Raw genomic sequence first — 25,062 nt, 5'->3', positions numbered from 1 at the left:
AACCGCTCTTATAACCCATAGCCAGCTTCTATCCATCTCTTCTTCACTACTCCCTGGGAGCCACTGAGAACACCTTCTCCACACCCATCAGCAGAAGAGCTCTATTGAAAAATTGGGGGGGGGAGCCATGAAGTGGATGAGCCAAGGGGATGAGGAGGTGAAACAACTGTCGAGACAATTATCTATTTCTGTCTGTGAAATATTGGAGAATTTGATATAGTTTGGTGGAAACAGATCCTGTGGCTCACCAATACCACTGGAGAAATGATGGGATTAGGTATGAAAAATATTAAAAGGTAACTGCATATTGTCAGGTAGTCCTCTTTATAGATATACTACTACTTATAGATATATATATTTCAACATGGGAAACCCAGCAAAACCTATTACAACACAAACGGAAAACAAACATGCTGCCTTTCCTCTTCAACCTGTGATACAATCAGACAAGAGCCATTGCAAGTTGTCACTTCCCCCGTGCCTCAGCAATCTGTCTCAAACACGAGGAATACTCCTAATAAATAAATGAAGTCGGCAGTTTCAACAAACATGTCATCACTTTGACAATCAATTGTGAACCTGCACTGGGCTAAATCAGCCCAGTTTACACAAGGGTGATCTATCCAGGTCTGGTGGAACAAAAATAAAATGCTTGCATTAGGCTTCTCCATATTTTGTCAGTCTAAAGAGGATGTAGACTGGTTTCCTGGTTTCAAAGCTCTTATTTTCATGAGCACCAGATCACACTGTTGTTGTAGTCCAAGTTACACACCTTTGAAAATGAGACAATATTCAAAATCTTTGGATTATGTTTCACCTTTCAGTGCATTTAAAAAGTTATTTCTAGGGCTGTCAGACGATTAAAAAAATTAATCGCAATTAATCGCGATAAATCACACTGTTAAACAATAATAGAATGCCATTTATTTAAATAGCTTTGGATGTTTTCTACATTTTTCAAATATATACATTTCAATTATAACACAGAATACAAAGTGTACAAAGCTGACTTTATATTTATTTTTATTACAAATATTTGCACTGCAAAAAACAAAAGAAATTGTATTTTTCAATTCACCTAATACGAGTACTGTAGCGCAATCTATTTAGCATGAAAGTTGAACTTACAAATGTAGAATTATGTACAAAACCCCCCTGCCTTGAAAAATAAAACAATGTAAAACTTTAGAGCCTACAAGTCTACACAGTCCTACTTCTTGTTCAGCCAGTTGCTCAGACAAACACATTGGTTTACATTTGCAGGAAATAATGCTGCCCACTTCTTCTTCACAATGTCACCTGAAAGTGAGAACAGGCGTTCTCATTGCACTGTTGTAGTCAGTGTCACAAGATATTAGATGCCAGATGCTCTTAAGATTCATATGTCCCTTCATGTTTTAACCACCATTCCAGAAGACAGGCCTCCATGCTGATGACAGGTTCTGCTTGATAACAAGCCAAAGCAGTGCGGACTGACACATGTTCATTTACATCATCTGAGTCAGAGGCCACCAGAAGAAGGTTGATTTTATTTTTTGGTGATTCGGGTTCTGTAGTTTCTGCATTGGATTATTTCTCTTTTAAGACTTCTGAAAGCATGCTCCACATCTTGTCCCTCTCAGTTTTTGAAAGATACTTCAGATTCTTAAACCTTGGGACAATTGCCGTAGCTATCATTAGAAATCTCACATTGGTACCTTCTTTGCGTTTTGTCAAATCTGCAGCGAAAGTATTCTTAAAATGAACATGTGCTGAGTCATCATCTGAGACTGCTATAATATAAATTATATGGCAGAAGGCAAGTAAAATAAAGCTAGAGACATACAATTCTCCCCCAAGGAGTTCAGTCACAAATTTAATTAACAAATTATTTTTTTAACAAGCATCATCAGCATGCGTGTCCTCTGGAATGATGTCCAAAGCATGAAGGGGCATACAAATGTTTAGCATATCTGGCATGTAAATATCTTGGAATGCCGGCTACAAAAGTCCTATGCGAACACCTGCTCTCACTTTCTGGTGACATTGTAAATAAGAAGTGGGTAGCATTATTTCCCATAAATGTAAACAAATTTGTTTGTCCTAGCAATTGGCTGAATGAGAAGTAGGACTGAATGGACTTGTAGGCACTAAAATTTTGCATTGTTTTGTTTTTGAGTGCAGTTATGGAACAAAAAAAATCTACATTTGTAAGTTGCACTTTCACGATAAAGAGATTGCACTATAGTACTTGTATGAGGTGAATTGAAAAATATTGTTTCTTTTGTTCATCATTTTACAGTGCAAATATTTGTAATAAAAATAATAATATAAAGAGAACACTGTACACTTTGTATTCTGTGTTGTAATTGAATCAATACATTTAAAAATGTAGAAAAAATCCAGAAATATTTAATAAATTTCAATTGGTATTCTATTGTTTAACAGTGTGATTAAAACTGTGATTAATTGTAATTAATTTTTTAATCACGATTAATTTTTTTGAGTTGATCGCGTGAGTTAACTGCGATTAATTGACACCCCTAGTTATTTAATTTTCCTATATGCTTTTCAGGTGAAGCTCCAAGGTCTGACAAACGCTTTGAGAGGTTTTGTTTCGTTTTTTGTAAAGGAAACAAGTTTTATTTAAAAATTAAGAGACGAGCCAAAAAGTCAACATACCAATAGCCATCATGTAATCCCAGCGGTCCAGGAGGCACATATTGAAGATCAGGTGGTCTGATGTTTGCCCCTGGCCAATAATTGAAATATTTCTCTCCAAGTTTTGGCAGACTGCAGAAGTCCAGCCGATCAGGAACCAAAAGACTATCAGGAGAATTATAGCCAGCATCCTCATCACTCGGCCACCTGTCATGTATGGAATACGTTGAGCAGTTTGGGACAGGAATACCTTCAAAACTCTGTAAAACCAAAGAATGACATTTGAAGGATCATTACTTTCACATTTATTATATTTAAATTGAACTGATTGCTTATTAGAGACTGCCAGGCAACAAGAATTAGTGAATTTGACCAGTAATTTTTAAAGGAAAGTTTGTGTCCAAATCCCCTAATCAGAGTTGAAATGTTTTCTACAAATGAAGAGCAAAAATACACAAAATCTTCTGTCTTGAGTCTCATCATATGAACAACCCTTGATGTTCAGGAATAAAATCTTACTTCAAGATTAGCATCTACATTTACTTTTACAGGAGAGAAAGTAAATGAAACTGGCACTTCCTAACAAAGAATAGAATAGGGTCTATTAAGGCAGAAGAGCTAGAGCTTAAATCACAGTTTGACTATAAATACAAGCTTAACACTACACGTTAAGTGAACTTGGAGATCTCAATAAGTTCAACATTATTCAGCTGTTTTCTTCCCAACAGTTACACCATATGGAGGCATACTTCTTAATCTTTCCTTGTTTGATAGATGTGATGTTCAGTTCTCCCTTTTTAGAAACTAAATATTTTATGTTTGATGCAGATTCCAAAACACTTCAGACAGGAAGAGAGATGGGATCAGGACAGATAATTTTCACAGGGGTGAGTCACACACAAATTCCCTCTATCTTTATCAACCAAAAACTAATCTTGCATTCTCATTTTTAGAAGAAGGAGCTTGCTACGATTCCTGGACCCTTAAAAATTTAGCCTGACCAAGGGATTTCCTGCCATGCAGGGTGAATGTCACGAAATAACACTGAGTTCCTCAGGTAGGAAAAATAACCACCCTTTTCTTGCATAAGTGGGGGAATGTGAAGGGTATAAATTAGACCACAATTCAAGAAAAAAATTATAGCATGAAATGTATGAAGCTTTGAGAATTATGAAAGCATTACTTTTAAACAATTTGAGAATTATACTAGCAAATTTCCTTTTCTATCTATTTTGGCTCTTCAAAGTCAAATTTTTAGATAATATTGAAAGCCAACATGTTAACCTGTTTTGGTTGGGATCAGTCAGGACAAGTCAGATCTCTTCCAGCACCATCTCAATGACTTTTGTCCATAAAATACTTTCCCAATGGAATTCATAGATTCATAGATACTAAGGTCAGAAGGGACCATTCTGATCATCTAGTCTGACCTTCTGCACAGCGCAGGCCACAGAATCTCACCCACCCACTCCTATGAAAAACCTCTCCTATGTCTGAGCTATTGAAGTCCTCAAATCATGGTTTAAAGACTTCAAGGAGCAGAGAAGCCTCCCTCAATTGGTGGAAGCTGTTTTGTGTGATCACTTAAAACTAGATTGGACAGAGCCCTGGAGACATGCTGTATTCTGTTATTCTGGAAGGTATTAATGGCTACTATCAAGTTGGTCTTTGATCTGTAGACAATCACAGACCTCATTCAAGCTGATGGATGTGCTAACCATCCTTCCTTTAGGCTTAATGGAAAGAGTAATTAGCCCTCTTATGGAATGAAATAGCTGAAGACAATTGAAACTCCTGCTCAAGGCAACTGGCAAATGATGAACCCTGAGCACAGATAAGCCATGTGTTCTGAGGGGTTTCACCTGGACTGGTCGCAAACGCAGGGATAAGGGGACTCACTGGTTGTGTGTTAGGCTATGTCTACACTCATAGGCGCCGACTCCGTGGGTGCTCCAGGGCTGGAGCACCCACGGGGAAGAATTGGTGGGTGCTTTGCACCCACTGGCAGCTCCCCATCCTGCCACCCCAGCTCACCTCCGCCCCGCCTCCTCCCCTGAGCGCGCCGCCGAGTCCTGCTTCTCCCCCCTCCCTCCCAGTGCTTGCGCTGCGAAACAGCTCTGTCGCATGGCAAGCGCTGGGTGGGAGGAAGGGAGAGAGGTGGGTGGAGGAAGAACGTGGCACGCTTGTGAAGAGGCAGGGCTGGGGCTGGGATTTGGGGAGGGGTCCAATGGGGCAGGAAGGGGGCGGAGTTGGGGCGGGGCCAGGGTCAGGGGGGCGCGAGCACCCACCAATGCCAAGGAAAGTTGGCGCCTGTGTCTACACTACAAGCAAGGGATGTGATTCCCCTGCTTGTGCACACATACTTGTGCTAGCTCTCATGAAGCTAGCATGAGTATAAATAGCAGTGTAGCCATGGTAGCATGGGTAGCAGCCCAAGAAATGCCCGGTTTCAGGCACGTACATACTCGGATACACTGTGTCTCTGCTACAGTTACCTGCGTTACTATAGCTACACTGCTATTTATACTTACCCTAGCTCGATGAGTACACATAGCCTGAGAGGCTGAGAGCTGGCAGAAAGGCAGAAGACAGCGAGAGAAGCAGGGATGAAGCAACTTGGAGAGGGAGTAGAGCAGGGATGGCCAACCTGTGGCTCTGGAGCCCCATGCAGCTCTTCAGAAGTTAATATGCGGCTCCTTGTATAGGCATCGACTCCAGGGCTGGAGCTATAGGCGCCAACTTTCCAATATGCCTGGGGGTGCTCACTGCTCAACCCCTGGCTCTGCCACAGGCCCTGCCCCCACTCCACCCCTTCCCGCCCCCTCCCCTGAGCCTGCCGTGCCCTCACTCCTTCTCCCCCCAGAACCTCCAGCATGCCATGAAAAAGCTGATCAGGAGGTGCTGGGGGTGCGGTGGAACTGATGAGGGGCTGCTGATGTTTTACTGGTTTCAGAGTAGCAGCCGTGTTACTGTGGCTCTTTGGCAATGTACACTGGTAAATTCAGGCTCCTTCTCAGGCTCACGTTGGCCACCCCTGGAGTAGAGGGACCGAGCTCATTGGGGCACAGGACTGGCTGGAGAGGCAGGTCTGGAAACTGTGAACAAGGAAACTCCAGCTGTTTGATTCCTGCTGTGTTCAGGGAAACAGGACTTCATATACATTCCCTGTAAACAAAATACCTGACTTGTATAATCAATTTCTCCTCCTAAAGGAAACAACCTGGCAAGCCCCCAAATACTGATTAACTGCATAGGTCCAAAGAGGCAACAGCGTGAACTGTTCTGCAGAGGCAGCTGAATGTATAAAATAACCTACCTTAGCAATTTTTTTTAATTTCTAATTTCTATTATTTTATGGCTTTTCTGAGTAATCCTGTCAAACTGCTCCGTTAAACAATTTTTTGATTTTTGTGATACAAAAGCTATATTTACACACATTAAAAGATGAGAAAAGGGTTAAGAAGTGGGCAGAATGTATTGCTGACTAGATTTCCCTAGGGGAGGCAAAGTTTGCTGGCTATTTTAACTGGAGAAACACAGTGTATGGGGCTAGCTACTCAGCCTGTTTAAATCAGTATTATTCCAATGAAGTCAATGGAGCTATGCCAATTTACATCAGTTGAAGACCAGACACACGTTTTCTACTTACTGGACTTTTTTTTAAAAATAAAGTATTAAAAGGTCACATCTATCAGTGCAAGAAATGTAATTGAGGAGATTCAGGCTCAGGATCTGCTATTTTCAGTACAGCTGAGCTTGCCATCACTTTTGCATGACATAGCACAGATGGCACAGAAATGTTGATCTAGAGATGAGCATAACCTTGCGTATACGAAGACACCCCACAGCTCTGCCAGTGCTCTATATTAGTGCTCCTGTACAACTCAATCTACTACTGAAAAAAACTTTTCAGAATCATCTTCTCACAATTCTACGTGTGCAAGAGCATTGCAAACGCCAAAAGAAATACAGGAGACACCGGAATTTCTAGAACATTCTAATAGTGTTTCTTACCATGATGTCAGCAGAACTGTTAGAAAAACATGAAGAACTAGCACACCAGTGACCCAGCAACAATTTACATCTATCACCCATAATAACAACAATAAACTCAAAAACTTAAATTATGCCCCTCATCTGGATATCCCACTGTGTCTTCTGTGTCTGTCCTTGAGACTGACTCTTTGGACCAAGATGTCAGCAGTTAATAAATAAAAGTAGTCGGTGTAACCTGAAGTAAAGTGTGCACTGGAGATGACTGTATGCTTCAAACAAACAGAGAACAGAAGGCAAAACCAGCTGGTACATGGAATAGATGCAGTGTCTAGAGACTATAAATGAGTAATGGGTCAATATTTTAATTTTGTCTGTAAATTGGTTACCACTACCCCTGCACTGCTATTTAGGATCAAATGCTTGCCTTTGCTGAGTGGGTGTGCTGGGCTAGGGGAATGAAAGGAAAGAGAGACTCTTGGGGCTGTGGAGCTCCAGTGGGCTAATTTGCTCAACATTGCTTTGAATATTCTACCTAGCTGTTGCATGGGCCCACTAGGAGTAGAGGAACAGGCCTTCCCTCCCATCTGTCCTCCCAATCCAGCTGTTAGGGACCAGATCATAGGCAGTCAAACCTAGTGGGTCAGAGCTGGAACTGGCATCAGGAGCCAAACCAAGGGTCAGGGTGGAAGTTAGGAATTGAGCTGTGGGCCAGTAGCCAGAAAATGAGCCAGACTCAGAGTTGGGACTGGTAGCTAATGGTCAGGAGCAGAGCATGAACCAGAGAAAAGGCAAGAATCAGGCATGAATTGAGGACAAGGGCAGTAGCAAGACATGAACCAGGAACAAGCACAGGAGAAGAGCAGGAAGTGGGAACAGGAGCTGGATGCAGATTGCAAGAAACATGCAAGAGTGGGGTCTGATGCTGCAGTAACGGAAAGTCCACATGGTTGCTGAGACAGCCCACCCCAGTCATTTCTGGCTCAGGTAGTGGGTACAAACCAATCAGGCGACCACACACCTTGGGCATTCTAACAGACTTCCTGTGGGCCTGATGTTTCAGGATTTGGTGAACTGCTGCTTTGTCTCTCTCACTTGGAGGTGACAAGAGAGCATCAGAGACCCAAGCCCCTCACTGACCCAAGTTTAGATCCACTGAAACAGAAGACCTGCACACTCAGATCCTTACAGCAGTATAGCCACTCTAGCCAACGAAGGATTTGGCCCAAAATTTATAATGACCTGTCTGGGGAGTAATAAATGGCAATGTTCATATTTGAGGATATACTGGTGATATCTTAATGAATTACTGATCAAACAGACTAAAGAACTGAATGATCAGGGAATTCAATTATGCGTTTCCTAACAAATCATATTGGCTTTTAACTTCCATGATTCCTTACCCCGGATTTAAAGAGGACTTGTCTTATAAGAGACAAGCCTAGCCCAGCCCAAACTTGTCAGACAAAGTCTGACTCAGAGGAAAGAGAGAAATGCTATTAAGGGGGAGGGGTGGGATTTCTTTTTTTCTTAATGCGTGGTAACAACTACCTTTGCAAGCACATAAATCTAGGATCTAAACATGGTCCTAATCTATATGCTGTTTCTGTATAAATCCTCCCCCATATCTCCTGAGGGTTTTCTACTCCCTGTTTTCTTCCTACATTAAGTGTAGCTATTGTACTGTATCTGTAAATAAATATTAATGTTTATAAACATACAGAAGGTATTGGATTGGATTTTGGAATATTCCACTGGACCCAGAGGAACATTATTAAGGTAATTTTGAGAATCTTTGACAAAAGTCCTATTCAAAGTGTAGGGAATAATTTATGTTGCCATAATTTCTATGTATGTGGGTTAGGGTGAGGAAAGTTTAAAGTAAGGTGAGTTCACATGCAGGAATCAAGAGGCTAGCGGTAGGAGATTGTGAAAAGGGGCTCAATACTTATCTCATTTAAGTCAGTGGCAAATTTTCCCACTGACTTTAATGGGAGCAAGATTGAGCCCAGTATCATGCAACTTTAATAATATGGAAATATTAAATTATTTGTTTTCATTGGCATTTATTAATTTGAACTAGATCTTGTCAATCCATCCACGTGTAGATTTGGAATGAGAAAACTGATTATTATTTTCTTAAATTAAATCAGTCACCTAGATTACAGTATTTTCCCATGCTGTATACATGTTTTGTATTCATCTTTTATCTCTGTATCTAAAATTTCAATCCAATGTTAAATGTAAAATGGGCCCTCTGAAGAAAGCTGATTTTCTTGTGGAATTCTGATAAAAATGTTTCAGTGTGTGGAGCTGACTCTGAAGAGTACAGCTAGAGAGTCTTTTGAGAGATCAGTTGAGGTTTGTTTGTCCCTTAAGCCTCCCCATTTCCCAGCTCACTCTTGTGCTACATGCTTGGTTCTGGTTGGCTGCTGTCCTCCATTCCAGGGGAGACTGCACTGTGTATATGTTGTTTTTGAAGCACGGTAGTTTGCTTATTACCATGTTGCCAAGATATTCCACCCTCATCACAAATGGACAAATGGCTGCTCCTCCTCTGCTTTTGTCCATTCTGGATCTGGGTCTGTGTTGTACTGACTATCTGGGGATTGAGGGGAATAAGGATCAACACGGGACCTGCCGTGACACATAACCAGGTTTCAATAATGCAGACCATACTGGATCTCATTAGTATGAAATCCTTGTCTGCTACCATTAATTATATCTCCTAATGGAAATAAACCACCCCATGGATCAGTTTCTGTACTAACACCCCAGGCTATCCCACTGAGAACAATAGGACTGCACAGGATATAAATCAGCACAGAATTTGACCCCTTAACTGTAAAGTTATCTGATTGCTCAGAACTATCACAACATATACAACTCTTATTGATGGTGTTAAATAAGGAACCCAGTCAAATCATTCCCAAATTATTAGTAGCAGCAAGATTACAGTCTGTCAACTTTTCACCTTTGGGGTTAAACTGCATGGTTACTTCTGCTTCTTCAACATCTACAGCTGTCAATAATAATGTCCTGTCTAAAATTCCTAGAATTTTGAAAAACACCTGCTACCAAGAGAGCCTCTATTGTGTCTTTGACTCATGTCCTTGAGCCACTGCTGTTACTTTTGTTAACATAATCACTTCAATTATTTCTCTGTGGCAGACATATTTAAAACGATTATACATACTTCACTTGCTAAAAATGAATTCTGTGTGTCAGCTCCTCAAACATCCTTTTCCATAAGCAACCCAATCCAGTCTAACCCTTTTCCCCCAATTCAAATTGAAGGTGATTTGTTGTAGAAACATTAAGTTCACAAATCCATAAGGCTCTTTCTTCTAGTGCTTTGGTCTAACAACTATAAATCCTTCAGGCTACACAAGCAGTGGCTAAGCTAATTATTTGCTTCTAAAAATCACCAGGTGATCATTATCTTTTTGTAAATCTAAAGCCATTCAGTTCTTTACCCGTACCAAAGATTTTCAGAATTGGCACTACAAAAGATCTCCAGGTCACTATTTATCCGGAAGCTTATACTATGAAAATAGATCTGAGTAATGCCTGCCTGTTAATCTCCTCTCACCATAGTTCAGCACATTTTCAAAACCTTTATTTCAAAACTAGGTTCACTTGGAGTTTATGGATTTGAACTCACCACTCCAACTAAACGTCACGATTGCAACCTGTGTTGAACTGAACCCACCGATTTTAATTTGACTTAATTTGGTGAATGAAAGCAGTAGGTTTGAAACAGTTCTATTTCCTTTTAGTTTTGCTCTCCACAGACATTCTCTGTTGTTGAAAATGTATGTAGACAGTTATAATAAGCCTCTTCAGAGGCAGACATATTTTTCCACTGGTCAATCTTAGGGTACTATTACCCAGATATGGACAAAACTTCAGTGCCATGGCATATGTTTTTATTGTAGTACATATGTTCACATACTGCTGGTGGCAGGGATGGTATGGCTAATTCACAGCACCAGGACTAGGGAGATATAGTGTCTGTTCCCAGCTCTGCCACCGACTTCTAGTGTGACCCTTGCCAAGTCACTAAGCCTCTCTGTGCCTCAGGTTTCTCCATTTGTTAAATGGGGATAACAAAACTTCTAAAGACTTGCTTCTTCCACAGTGCCCCGAGAAAGGAGTTAATAACATATAGCATAGATGCTAAATACAGTTATTCCCTCCTCTGGGTTTTCTGGGAATTCTGTCTTAAGCATTTGCTTAATTGCTTTGCTGGATCAAGGCATCAGATTTTTAGAACAGGGACTAATTTTATTTATATATGTTATTCAGTTCGACCACACCGTTGGTCATTTAATAACACGGTATTTCCAACCCCAACTGATAAAAAATCATGAGTCAGACCTCCGAAACTCATAAGATTGGCTTACAAATCCTGAGGTGTTAAAATAATAAATATAGGTTCTTTTCATTTGCCTTTTAAGTTTTGAGCCACTTGGCTCACAACTCATAACTAAGTTTTGGTTCACTTGGCTCACATTTTCTTCACAATCATGATGGCTAGAAATTTACTTTTTTTAAAATGAAAGCAGAGAATCTTGTTCACGTACTCCAGAAGTTAGGACTTCAAGAAAAATACTACATATAATGAGATTTGTGATAACATTTCAAGAGCTGGCAACATTGATAACAAAAGCATTTGCCTACCTCACAGGATGTTGTGAGGCTTAATTCACTAACATTTGTAAAGCACTTAGAGATCCTTTAATGGAAAGCACTATAGAATAATTGTACAAGGTATTATTTTGAATCAGAAACCAAAGACTAGTTCACTAACCATAAGTTAGGCGATTAAATATATTTCACTCTGCCACCAGATTTATTGTGGGGACTAAAATATTTATCAATTGCATATTCACAAATTATCTTATTTTGCTTTATTTTTAAAAATAAATTTTATTTGACAAACATTAAATAATATTTTAGCAACAGAGGAAAAAACAACAAGAGAGTCAAGAAAAGTATGTACTGGGATACTTAACTGTTTTTACTCTCTGTCTTGTTTTATATGTGGCCAATATGACATGTTAACTGTTAATTTACCTACGGTGTAATTTTGTTTGAAACAGACAGATATCATACCTTTAAAATAATCTGCTTTTTAAATTCACTGACTTTCTATACTCAAATTAAATAGCAAGTTTCTGCACTAAATCAACCACTAAATCATCTCACCTCTAACTGGTCCCTTCTGATTTATTATTGCTTTGAATAATAGTATTGAAAAACATTAATAGTGCTATTATCATGACTTAATACAATACTGTTACTGAATCTTCTAATGGAATAAATTAGTTGAATTAATGCAATGCATTGCAAAATTCAGGCTTGTAACCACAGTAGGATCTATGAACTCAGTGATTACTATAAAAACTCAAATGCTTACTGTTATGTGAAAAATAGAGTACAATTCATTTACTCCTAGAACCACATTCTGTTTTCCTTGCGCATATCTACATGATTATAAGATTTTACTGAGAGGTCTAACCCTGTCAGACAAGATTAAGGAAACGTATTTAACAATATAAACTAGTTCTTTGAAACGAGCAGTGGTTAATACCAGTAGATCCTAGACCAAATCTACTTTGCTAAATCCGGCATTCACACTTCCATTTTTAAAACACACTACTTTGAAGCAGCCCCATTTGAGAAAGAAATGGCTGTAGATACTGTATCAGATTATTTAGAAGGCACACATACATGATCATTAACTAATATCATTTCACTATTACAGAACTTCCTCTCCATAAATTCCAGCTTATTTATTTATTGTTCTCTCTAAGCATTCCCCAAGAACACTGCAGAAAATGGAGCAGCCATTATGTGCTCAGTAATAACTCATACAGTGCAGATAAGAAATGTTGGCCAGGATGGAGTAAAAAATGGAAGGATCAGAGGAATTCAGTTCCCCTAGTTAAAATACTAAAATAAAGAAAAGAGTAAGAATCACTTCAGAAATACTGTATATATACGAACATCTGAAAAGCTGTTGCAGAGGGATGGATTGTTCTGCTCTGATTAGCCTCAGCTTGGTTTGCAAAGTGTTGGCAGTAAGGTACACAGCTGTGTGCAATACCCCTGTGTTTGCCTGTAAGGTACTTCTCCATAAATTATGCACATTATCAACTAATGGTATTGTTATTTAAACAGATCAATTAAATTCAAACTCTGGAGGAGATGAATTACATTAATAACACTTTTTTCTGCAGTTTCAAATAACATGCAACCTTTAATTAAAGAAAAGATTTGAAAATTGTCTTGTTTCAGTAATGTCTGGAGATAATGAATCCTTTCTTAAGATTCAAGGTTTTACTGTCAGATAAATGCTCTTTCAGCTATATTTACTATGTGTATGATGTGTAGCAATGGGAAGATCCACTCACTAATTAGGTTAATTGTGAAATAATATGCCTTATGAATGTCACAGAGGATCTCTCCTTGAAACAATTCTTTTTTATTTTTTAAAAATGTTTGTCTGAATTTAAATTTGGTGAAAATGATTGAGGAGAAAAGTTGCATCTCTTAGCAAGTACAAGCTTCGGGCTTCTTTCTCATGACCTAGTGACTCACTGCTCTAAGCTGTGTATACACTGCCAGGAATCTCATACAACCTGACAGGATTATCTATTGATGGTAACTCAGCATTAAAGGTGTGCCTAGAATGAAATAACTATTTTTGATCTTTATGTATGTTAGTGCAAGGATATGGAGGGGAGGTGCAAAGAAACTAATGAACAGTGGTTTTAGCAGTAAGCATGCTGCCTCAGGCTTCTTCTTGAGATCTTAAATCCTTTAGAATAGCTGTTATTTAACTGATGCTATGAGATCCTCTATGCTTTGATTAGATGTGTAGTGAAAGCATAAATCAGTTTAGTAATATACAGTGGGAAAATTATGCTCATAGATGCACTCCAAGGTACATTATTTCTCTTTAGTAATAATATTTAGTATGGTAAAACATTCCACACACTTAATGCAGTGGGTAACATGCCATTCTCATTCCACATATAAAACTATATACACACACACCAAAAACAGCATATGACTTTGTAGCAAGAAGATGTGGCCTCCCTCAGAGAGTGACAGGGAGGGATCACAACACATCTCCTGGGGGGGCCAAACCAGGAGAACCACGTCTGCCCTGCCAGAAGCGGAAGGGCAGGATAGGAACAGGAAGTGCAAAAGGCAGGCCCTGCAGCTTAGTTGGGTGGGAGCCACTAGAGGAGATGGACGCATCCCACCTGCTGCTGGAGCCTGCAGAGGAGGCCTTCTGAGGACGTAGCTCCCAGGAGCTCTGGCCAACCAAGATGCTGAGGAGTTGCCAGGGCTGCCACTTGACGACTGGTCAGATCTCCACAGGCTGCTGGCTGACTGAGACGCTGAGAAGATGCTGGGGCTGCTACTTGCGGAATGGCCAGAGCTCCCCAAGATGACAGACACAGGAACGCCCAAGGTGGAGAGTAGGAAGCAGCCCAGGGAAACCAGGCAACAGTCTGGTTGGGAGCTGGTCTGATAGAAGGTCAGCATGTTGCGGGTGGATCCCCGCTGACCCCATGGTAGACTACTCCGGCGCTGTTAGGGCCCTGGGCTGGGATCTGAGTAATGCTGGAACAGGGGAACCAGAATGTGACTTGGGACTTAGCCAAGGAATACTATTGTGACATTATAGTGGTGCTGAAAAACCTAATAGAGTATTGTGACATACTTCTGTTGTGAGCTACCTCAGTGAGTTTCAATCACCTGCAGCTGACACTGATGTACTAACTGAAAGCAGACAATCAGCAGAGGCTCTTCAAGGGTAACACATTTTGGCCATGGTTTTGTGCTGAGGAGAATTTTAATGCACTTTAAGGGCCTTCTTGAGCAATGTTTTTGTTATATGTTAACTGCTCTTTTTCGGGTTGCTCTATAGGGAGCACTTAAGTAGGGCCCTATGAAATCCGCATTAACGAGAATACGGACAGAATCACAAAAGCCTGCTCTCCCCGGCACTATGACCACAGCAGCTGGCAGGCAGCGCGGGCTGAATGGCTGAGCTACCAGCAGCAGCCGCATGTAGGAGAACCAAGCTGCTTTGGATCAGGAGCCTCCTGATCTGCTGTCCTGCGCAGAGCCAGGGAGGGGCTGATGTTGGGGTGTCCCCTTCCCCCCCACTGGTGTACCTGGTCTCTGCTGACCGGGGCAGGGGGAACAAGGGGGCGCCTGTCTGTGAACCATCCTCTGGCTCAGGAGTGGGTGTTGCTGGCTGCTGTCTGAACAAATGTTCAGGCTGGTGAGTACCCTGCTTACAGAGACAGCGTGTGGACACACTAACTCAGGTGCACACACTCCCCCAGTGCACACAGTTTCTCTCTCTCACATACACACACACATACACGTGGGTTCTGTCTCTCTCTTTCTCTCTCTCTCTCACACACACACACACTCTCCTGTGGACTTATGTTACTGTTCAGCAGTGTTACTGAACGGTACTTTAAAAAATCATTTCAAATGTGTTACTTTTACCGTATACTGTATATCTGCAGGATGTTTTGTTTAAATTGTAGGATTTCTTTGTAAAATCATTTTTTCCCTTTTCCAATTCAATTCTGAACATTTTTATTATTCATAGTAAGGCTAATTTTTGTCAATGTATCAAACAATTTTGATTAAACAAACCCATAAAGATGGAATTAATATTTTTAAAAAGGAAAAAAAACAAAATAAAAAAATAATAAATCTGAAAATACACAATAATAAAATGCATTTCATAGGGCCCTACTTAAGCATTATTAAAGTAATTTTTTTAAAGTCTGTAAGGCTTTGAGAGGGACTTCACACATTCCTTCCTCACAATGTTTTCTGACATCGTTGCCTACAGCACTTATCAGGTGCTATACATGTTTACTCCCTGGGCATAAGTACTACCATGGTTTCAAGAACTCATGACTGTTTGGTAAGGGTTGAGTAGGATGAGTTGTAAATGCACTGCTCAGTATCAGATATCTTCAATGTTAATTTAGTTTTGTTTCCGTTGTCTGTATTATCACTTAAATTATTAACAAAGATATAAATATGATTCACTTAACTTGCCTTCTGGTTTTCATTCTGGTGCTTTGAACAGCAACAATTATTTCATGGCTTACTTCATTGTCACGAACATTTGTTTTTAAAAAATGACAAATTCATAGGCAGTGGAGGGAAGGGGTTGTCGGATGGAGGAAATTGTTTGCATTTCTATGGCACCAGACTTTTAAGCAATCATAGTCATGTGCTGTGAATTCTGCTACTCCATCCTAAACCTTTGGGATGAACCCATGTCGGGGTGGTGCGGTGGTGGGGGATGTGCTGAGGCATGTAGCATCAGAGCAAGGGGGGATGTTGGCAGTGAAGGTGGGGGTCCATCCACTGTAAGACTTACCAGTGTTTTCTGCAATTCTCTTGGACATTCTCAGGGAGGACTTCCTCATTTGGGTTCACCAGGTAGGTGTTGGATCACGTGCTCCTTTTCCTCCATGTCTCCCTCCCCGGTCCCTGCAATCTTCTCACTCTGCCCCTCATCAGTGTTCCGTTGTATAATGAGGCCAATGGGGTTAAGGAGGGGTCCGTGAGTCACTTCAGGCTCCATACTCCAATGATACTGCCAAGAATGACCTTGAGCGGATCACTGCGGACTACGTGGCTCTGGGAAGAAGGATAAAGGAGTTGGAGGCGCAAGTGGTGTTCTCGTCCATTCTTCCCGTGGAAGGAAAAGGCCTGGGTAGGGACCGTCGAATCGTGGAGGTCAACGAATGGCTACGCAGGTGGTGTCGGAGAGAAGGCTTTGGATTCTTTGACCATGGGATGGTGTTCCATGAAGGAGGAGTGCTGGGCAGAGACGGGCTCCATCTTACGAAGAGAGGGAAGAACATCTTTGCCAGCAGGCTGGCTAACCTAGTGAGGAGGGCTTTAAACTAGGTTCACCGGGGGAAGGAGACCAAAGCCCTGAGGTAAGTGGGAAAGCGGGATACCGGGAGGAAGCACAGGCAGGAATGTCTGTGAGGGGAGGGCTCCTGCCTCATACTGGGAATGAGGGGCGATCAACAGGTTATCTCAAGTGCTTATATACAAATGCACAAAGCCTTGGAAACAAGCAGGGAGAACTGGAGGTCCTGGTGATGTCAAGGAATTATGACGTGATTGGAATAACAGAGACTTGGTGGGATAACTCACATGACTGGAGTACAGTCATGGATGGTTATAAACTGTTCAGGAAGGACAGGCAGGGCAGAAAAGGTGGGGGAGTAGCACTGTATGTAAGGGAGCAGTATGACTGCTCAGAGCTCCGGTACGAAACTGTGGAAAAACCTGAGTGTCTCTGGATTAAGTTTAGAAGTGTGTGCAACAAGAGTGATGTCATGGTGGGAGTCTGCTATAGACCACCGGACCAGGGGGATGAGGTGGATGAGGCTTTCTTCCGGCAACTCACGGAAGCTACTAGATCGCATGCCCTGATTCTCATGGGTGACTTTAATTTTCCTGATATCTGCTGGGAGAGCAATACAGCGGTGCATAGACAATCCAGGAAGTTTTTGGAAAGCGTAGGGGACAATTTCCTGGTGCAAGTGCTAGGGGAGCCAACTAGGGGGAGCGCTTTTCTTGACCTGCTGCTCACAAACCGGGTAGAATTAGTGGGGGAAGCAAAAGTGGATGGGAATCTGGGAGGCAGTGACCATGAACTGTTTTGTTCAATATCTTCATAAATGATCTGGAGGATGGTGTGGATTGCACTCTCAGCAAATTTGCGGATGATACTAAACTGGGAGGAGTGGTAGATACGCTGGAGGGGAGGGATAGGATACAGAAGGACCTAGACAAATTGGAGGATTGGGCCAAAAGAAATCTAATGAGGTTCAATAAGGATAAATGCAGGGTCCTGCACTTAGGATGGAAGAATCCAATGCACCGCTACAGACTAGGGACCGAATGGCTCGGCAGCAGTTCTGCGGAAAAGGACCTAGGGGTGACAGTGGACGAGAAGCTGGATATGAGTCAGCAGTGTGCCCTGGTTGCCAAGAAGGCCAATGGCATTTTGGGTTGTATAAGTAGGGGCATAGCGAGCAGATCGAGGGACGTGATCGTTCCCCTCTATTCGACACTGGTGAGGCCTCATCTGGAGTACTGTGTCCAGTTTTGGGCCCCACACTACAGGAAGGATGTGGATAAATTGGAAAGAGTACAACGAAGGGCAACGAAAATGATTAGGGGTCTAGAGCACATGACTTATGAGGAGAGGCTGAGGGAGCTGGGATTGTTTAGTCTGCAGAAGAGAAGAATGAGGGGGGATTTGATAGCTGCTTTCAACTACCTGAAAGGGGGTTTCAAAGAGGATGGCTCTAGACTGTTCTCAATGGTAGCAGATGACAGAACGAGGAGTAATGGTCTCAAGTTGCAATGGGGGAGGTTTAGATTGGATATTAGGAAAAACTTTTTCACTAAGAGGGTGGTGAAACACTGGAATGCGTTACCTAGGGAGGTGGTAGAATCTCCTTCCTTAGAGGTTTTTAAGGTCAGGCTTGACAAAGCCCTAGCTGGGATGATTTAACTGGGACTTGGTCCTGCTTTGAGCAGGAGGTTGGACTAGATGACCTTCTGGGGTCCCTTCCAACCCTGATATTCTATGATTCTATGAGTTGGTTGAGTTCAGGATCCTGACGCAGGGAAGAAAGGTAAGCAGCAGGATACGGACCCTGGACTTCAGGAAAGCAGACTTTGACTCCCTCAGGGAACAGATGGCCAGGATCCCCTGGGGGACTAACATGAAAGGGAAGGGAGTCCAGGAGAGCTGGCTGTATTTCAAGGAATCCCTGTTGAGGTTACAGGGACAAACCATCCCGATGAGTCGAAAGAATAGTAAATATGGCAGGCGACCAGCTTGGCTTAATGGTGAAATCCTAGCGGATCTTAAACATAAAAAAGAAGCTTACAAGAAGTGGAAGGTTGGACATATGACCAGGGAAGAGTATAAAAATATTGCTCGGGCATGTAGGAAAGATATCAGGAGGGCCAAATCGCACCTGGAGCTGCAGCTAGCAAGAGATGTCAAGAGTAACAAGAAGGGTTTCTTCAGGTATGTTGGCAACAAGAAGAAAGCCAAGGAAAGTGTGGGCCCCTTACTGAATGAGGGAGGCAAGCTAGTGACAGAGGATGTGGAAAAAGCTAATGTACTCAATGCTTTTTTTGCCTCTGTTTTCACTAACAAGGTCAGCTCCCAGACTGCTGTGCTGGGCATCACAAAATGGGGAAGAGATGGCCAGCCCTCTGTAGAGATAGAGGTGGTTAGGGACTATTTAGAAAAGCTGGACGTGCACAAGTCCATGGGGCCGGACGAATTGCATCCGAGAGTGCTGAGGGAATTGGCGGCTGTGATTGCAGAGCCCTTGGCCATTATCTTTGAAAACTCGTGGCGAACGGGGGAAGTCCCGGATGACTGGAAAAAAGGCTAATGTAGTGCCCATCTTTAAAAAAGGGAAGAAGGAGGATCCTGGGAACTACAGGCCGGTCAGCCTCACCTCAGTCCCTGGAAAAATCATGGAGCAGGTCCTCAAAGAATCAATCCTGAAGCACTTAGAGGAGAGGAAAGTGATCAGGAACAGTCAGCATGGATTCACCAAGGGAAGGTCATGCCTGACTAATCTAATCGCCTTTTATGATGAGATTACTGGTTCTGTGGATGAAGGGAAGCAGTGGATGTATTGTTTCTTGACTTTAGCAAAGCTTTTGACACGGTCTCCCACAGCATTCTTGTCAGCAAGTTAAGGAAGTATGGGCTGGATGAATGCACTATAAGGTGGGTAGAAAGCTGGCTAGATTGCGGGCTCAACGGGTAGTGATCAATGGCTCCATGTCTAGTTGGCAGCCGGTGTCAAGTGGAGTGCCCCAGGGGTCGGTCCTGGGGCCCGTTTTGTTCAATATCTTCATAAATGATCTGGAGGATGGTGTGGATTGCACTCTCAGCAAATTTGCGGATGATACTAAACTGGGAGGAGTGGTAGATACGCTGGAGGGGAGGGATAGGATACAGAAGGACCTAGACAAATTGGAAGATTGGGCCAAAAGAAATCTAATGAGGTTCAATAAGGATAAGTGCAGGGTCCTGCACTTAGGATGGAAGAATCCAATGCACCGCTACAGACTAGGGACCGAATGGCTCGGCAGCAGTTCTGCGGAAAAGGACCTAGGGGTGACAGTGGACGAGAAGCTGGATATGAGTCAGCAGTGTGCCCTTGTTGCCAAGAAGGCCAATGGCATTTTGGGATGTATAAGTAGGGGCATAGCGAGCAGATCGAGGGACGTGATCGTTCCCCTCTATTCGACACTGGTGAGGCCTCATCTGGAGTACTGTGTCCAGTTTTGGGCCCCACACTACAAGAAGGATGTGGATAAATTGGAAAGAGTACAGCGAAGGGCAACAAAAATGATTAGGGGTCTAGAGCACATGACTTATGAGGAGAGGCTGAGGGAGCTGGGATTGTTTAGTCTGCAGAAGAGAAGAATGAGGGGGGATTTGATAGCTGCTTTCAACTACCTGAAAGGGGGTTTCAAAGAGGATGGCTCTAGACTGTTCTCAATGGTAGCAGATGACAGAATGAGGAGTAAGGGTCTCAAGTTGCAATGGGGGAGGTTTAGATTGGATATTAGGAAAAACTTTTTCACTAAGAGGGTGGTGAAACACTGGAATGCGTTACCTAGGGAGGTGGTAGAATCTCCTTCCTTAGAGGTTTTTAAGGTCAGGCTTGACAAAGCCCTGGCTAGGATGATTTAACTGGGACTTGGTCCTGCTTTGAGCAGGGGGTTGGACTAGATGACCTTCTGGGGTCCCTTCCAACCCTGATATTCTATGATTCTATGATTCTACTCACAGCCCTGGAGAGCACCTGATCCAGCTCATTGAAGCAAGGGCATATGTTAGGTCCCCTCCCAGAGTGATCGTTGGAGTCCTTCACCCTTCATTACAAAATCCTGAGGAGCTTCATGCATTCCTAGTGCTCGGAAGGAGTCCGGTGAATGCCAGCCTCCTTGAAATCTCCAGGTACAGGTGAATGTTCCTGCTGACCTGGGAGAAGTCGCAGAGGATGGTGTACTCTGACCACACATTGATCAGCTCCTGGGTGTGCTTCAGAGACCACACAGCTGCGCTCAGACCATGATCACCTGTAGTCATCAATAGATTTTAGCAGAAGACTGTTCTGAAGGGCTCAGCACAGGTTACTACTACTGCTGGAAATGGGAGTTGGGGAGGGGGAAGTCAGGGATGTTTATACCTTTGAGTAAGGGTCAGGCAGCAAATGGATCAAGGCATTCTGGGAATGGCCCTGGAGAACTATTGATACCCATGACCTGATACACGACCCTGCCCCCATCCTCACTGCATTGTATAATGGGTACAGTGCCATGCCACAGCAGAAGTGTGCATATGCCCACACCCCTCATGCGTGCTAGCTTTTGCACACAACACTGTCCTTCAGAGCGTCAGATGTGGACAACAAGGAGCGCATAACATAACAACACACACGTAACTGTGTACAGCTGCAAATGTAGACGTACCTTTATAAAGAGAGCCACAAGCTATTAACCAATAAGCTAATGGCATGTACAACAACTACCAACTATAAAAATTTAAATCATGGACAAAGCATAAACGATAGAGAAAGTTCTGGCACATTGGCTGGCTGTGTCTATGAAACACAATTATGCAATCACCTACAGGAATGCCTTGCACAGTCACAGATCCACCGATCTGATTACGGAAAATGAAATTCTTACGATAATAAAAAAGAATGAAAAGGAAAAAATGTTTTAGAGAGCAGAAGTTAAGAGAAAGGCTGCAATGAGGAAGCAAGCAAAAACTGTCACAGCTCTGTTGAGTAGGCAGAGTACAAAAAATAAATTAATTGCTAACACTATATTGCCAGCCACAGTAAACATTTTTAGAAAGATAAATTGGCTAGTTAAGATAGCCTCATCAGAGAACAGCAACCCCTAAATGCTAATGACCTCTGCTGCAATTAAAAAAAAGGGCCTGAATAATGTCAATCACTGGGCCAAATTCGCCCTGGAGACTTCAGTGAGTTAAAACTGCTTACCCAGCACTGAATTTAGCCCCTCAATTTAGTACATGCTAAATGTTCCATATGCATGAAATAGAGAATAAAAAATCCGTACCAGCTATTTGAACTGGAAGACAGAATACCATGGAAAATCTACACTTCTTGCTGCTCAAAGCAGAGAATAATTTAACAATCCAACACTGACCTCCAAAATGGATTATTCCATAGAAGACAATGAAACCTTCAAAAAACCACCTCAGTGAGAAACACTTTCCCCTCACACAGCACTTTCCGTACCGCTAGCTAGATGAAAGACTACCACCAATCCTCTAGTAATTTAGCAATCAATCAAAAATTCTTGGTACATGTGTGGGGTGGGATTTGTTGTTGTTTTGTTGTTGTTATTTTAAATAGTCTTGGGAAATAAAGGCCTTGTGATTGTATATTCCAGCTGACACACTCTGCAAACTATATCAATGATTCTGACTTTGTCTGTGTAGTAATCCAACTGAATGATTACAGACCAAGCCTCTCTGATGATAACAGGGCAAGGTGCCAATTCTTTGTACGTTTGATTGCTCTTGAGCTGCATCCAGCTGCAGCAAGTTAGAAAGCTGTAAGGTGGAAGGGTCCCAGAGTTTGGGCTGCAGCCTGAACCCAAACATCTATACTGCAATTAAACAGCCATGTAGCCCAAGTCCCGCAAGCTCAAATCAGCTGGCATGGAACAGACCCGGGTTTTTAATTGCAGTGTAGACACCCTAGGAAGCTAGTCACAGAAGTAGTGTTCCTCCAGCTATGATTTTGGTTCTGGCCAAAATGATTTTGGTTCTGGTTCTGGTAGCTTCAACTACTGGCCATTATAGGGTTCATTCCATTCACTGTCTCCCACGCTCTGGTAACTCAGGACGACTGTTCAGTCATCCTAGAAGTTAGGGAGTCCACATAAGATGAAACGTTGGGGTTTAAAACTGAAAATAGTGGTTGAAGCTTCCTGGGTGAATCCCTCTATATCAAAATCTTCAGTTACATTATTGTGTTCCTTGAATTGGAGCAGGAAACAGCTGCTAGGCAAGTTTTCATTTTTTTTAAAATAATACTTTTTTTTCTCATAGGAGTCCAACAACTGTTTAAGAGCTTTTTAGTTTTACAAAGCCTACTCACCCTTTATAGAATACAGATTTAACGGATGGAAAAACAGACAATGTATTCTTTTAAGAATATATTTGCTAGCAATCTGAAAAATGCCAGTGTTCTAGTTATTTAATTATAGTAAAAAGCTTTAATTATTTATTTAAAAATATCTGTGTTCATATTTAATAAAAAAAAGAAGATTGCAGATAATTTATAGAAAAATGCTTCAGTTAGATACCTGGGTCTGATTTGATAGACACTAAAGAGTCTCTTCAATGTATAATATCCCTGCAGTCCTGAATTGTTTTCTTCCAGCATCTCAGGCTGTAATGTTTTGGACTTTGTGGTACAACCCAGAGATCTAATATATTTAGAGGAGACTGGTTATGTCTCAGGAAGTAACCAATTAGCACATTTGAACAATGCACAGATTGGTACAGTGTCAATTTAACATCACAACATTAGCTAATAATGTAGTCACAATATAATTGTTACCACTGTTCAGCCAAAACTACTGAATTGTTGTACAAGACTGGTTTTCATGGTAAGTCAGAGAAGTATTAACTAGAAACACATACAGATAACTATTTTCCATAGTTATTTTTGAGGCAGATTGCCTGATTCTCCTAGTACTACAAGTCTGTAAACAGATTTAAACCACTTACGTGATCAGAGCTACTTTGAAGATAATCATTAGCTGGGAAAAGGTGTAGGTCAGTAAATAAGATTGGCGTGAAATTTAAATTTAAAAAAAAAGTTTAGTTATCCATACTGACCCAAATTAACACTGACAGCAGAGCTTGTGTTTCAGAGATTCATGGAGTTTAAGGCCAGAAGGGACCATTAGATCATTAGATCATCTAGTCTGACCTCCTGTATGAGACAGGCCATTAAATTTCACCTTTGTATTGCACTCAACTTATTTTTGTGTTTGCATCATTTCAGTGCAGAATTGTGTATGTTATATAATTAGTAGGGCACAGGGGTTTTATTACAAAGGCTATTGTCAGGGGCAAGCTGGGATATGAGATCAGCCTGGGCATGTATTATCTGCATGCACCCCAGGTAAAGTGAGTGTGGTCAGATCCAGCTATAGCTGTACTATATGGTGGTTAGCACTGCTTGGTAGAGGTATGTTTGAGAGATCTGTGGATTATTTTGAGGTGTGTGACAGAGTGTGACTGTGATAGGAGGAGGGCTATGTTTTCTATCCTCATGTGTAGGGCCCTACCAAATTCACAGTCTATTTTGGTCAATTTAATGGTCATAGGATTTTAAAAATCGTAAATGTCATTGTTTCAAGTATTTAAATCTGAAATTTCAGTGTTATAGTTGTAGGGGTCCTGACCCAAAAAGAAGTTGTGGGGGATCACAAGGTTATTGTACTGCTACCCTTACTTCTGTGCAGCTACTGGTGGGGGGCTGCCTTCAGACCTGGGCGCCTAGCCAACAGCAGCCGCTTTCCGGAAGCCCAGCTCTGAAGGTGGCACAGAAGTAAGGGTGGCAATACTGTGACCTCCCTAAAATAACCTTGTGACCCATCTGCAACTCCCTTTTGGGTCAGGACCCCCAATTTGAGAAATCTGGTCTCCCCCAATGAAATCTGCATAGTAAGTGTAAAAGCACACAAAAGACCAGAGTTCATTGGGGGAGACCAGATTTCACACTCTGTGACATGGTTTTTCATGGCTGTTAAGTTGATAGGGCCCTAATCACAAGTGTGAAGGAAAGGAAAAGGGCATGTGGGACCTTCAGGATGCAGGATGCATCATTTCTATGCAGATTTTGTAGTGATGTTGGTAGCAGGGAATAGGCTTTATTACAAATCTTATTGCTAGCAGTGAGGTGGAAATGAGAGGATTATCCTTTTTTTTTTCAGAAGTTTGAGATCTGCTCAAGTGATCATTCTGCAAGGAGACAACATATCGCCAAACAACCTTGACTCTGCAGTGAGGCATTTTTCTGACACTGAATTTCCAAGATTTTTAATAGGAAAAGATATGTTGTTGGTGGGCGTTAGTAGTAATTAACACAGTTTTACATATTATGTCCCACAATTAGTATGCTGAACCAGCCAGCCCCCCATCCTCAGCAGCAGCAGCAGCCCACCAACCTTGCTTCAGCACAACTCCCCAGCCACACCCCTTGCCCATTTTTTGTGTTAGCCCCTCTAACCTGGCCCTCTTCCCAC

General features: G+C 42.0%; 1 protein-coding gene across 1 annotated transcript in view; it reads right to left on the bottom strand.

Annotated features, from left to right (window-relative positions):
- GPR158 (G protein-coupled receptor 158) overlaps positions 1–25,062 on the bottom strand; it is a 329,341-nt gene that overhangs the window by 30,984 nt on the left and 273,295 nt on the right. Inside the window, exon 7 of the mRNA XM_038393446.2 lies at positions 2,662–2,900. Coding sequence (XP_038249374.1) covers positions 2,662–2,900 — 239 coding nt within the window. The remainder of the gene's footprint in view (positions 1–2,661; positions 2,901–25,062) is intronic.

Source organism: Dermochelys coriacea, chromosome 2, assembly GCF_009764565.3.
Source record: "Dermochelys coriacea isolate rDerCor1 chromosome 2, rDerCor1.pri.v4, whole genome shotgun sequence".
In the NCBI taxonomy this organism is placed as follows: domain Eukaryota; kingdom Metazoa; phylum Chordata; order Testudines; family Dermochelyidae; genus Dermochelys; species Dermochelys coriacea.
The sequence above is the reverse complement of the archived record's forward strand: the minus strand, read 5'-3'. Positions and strand labels throughout refer to the sequence as shown.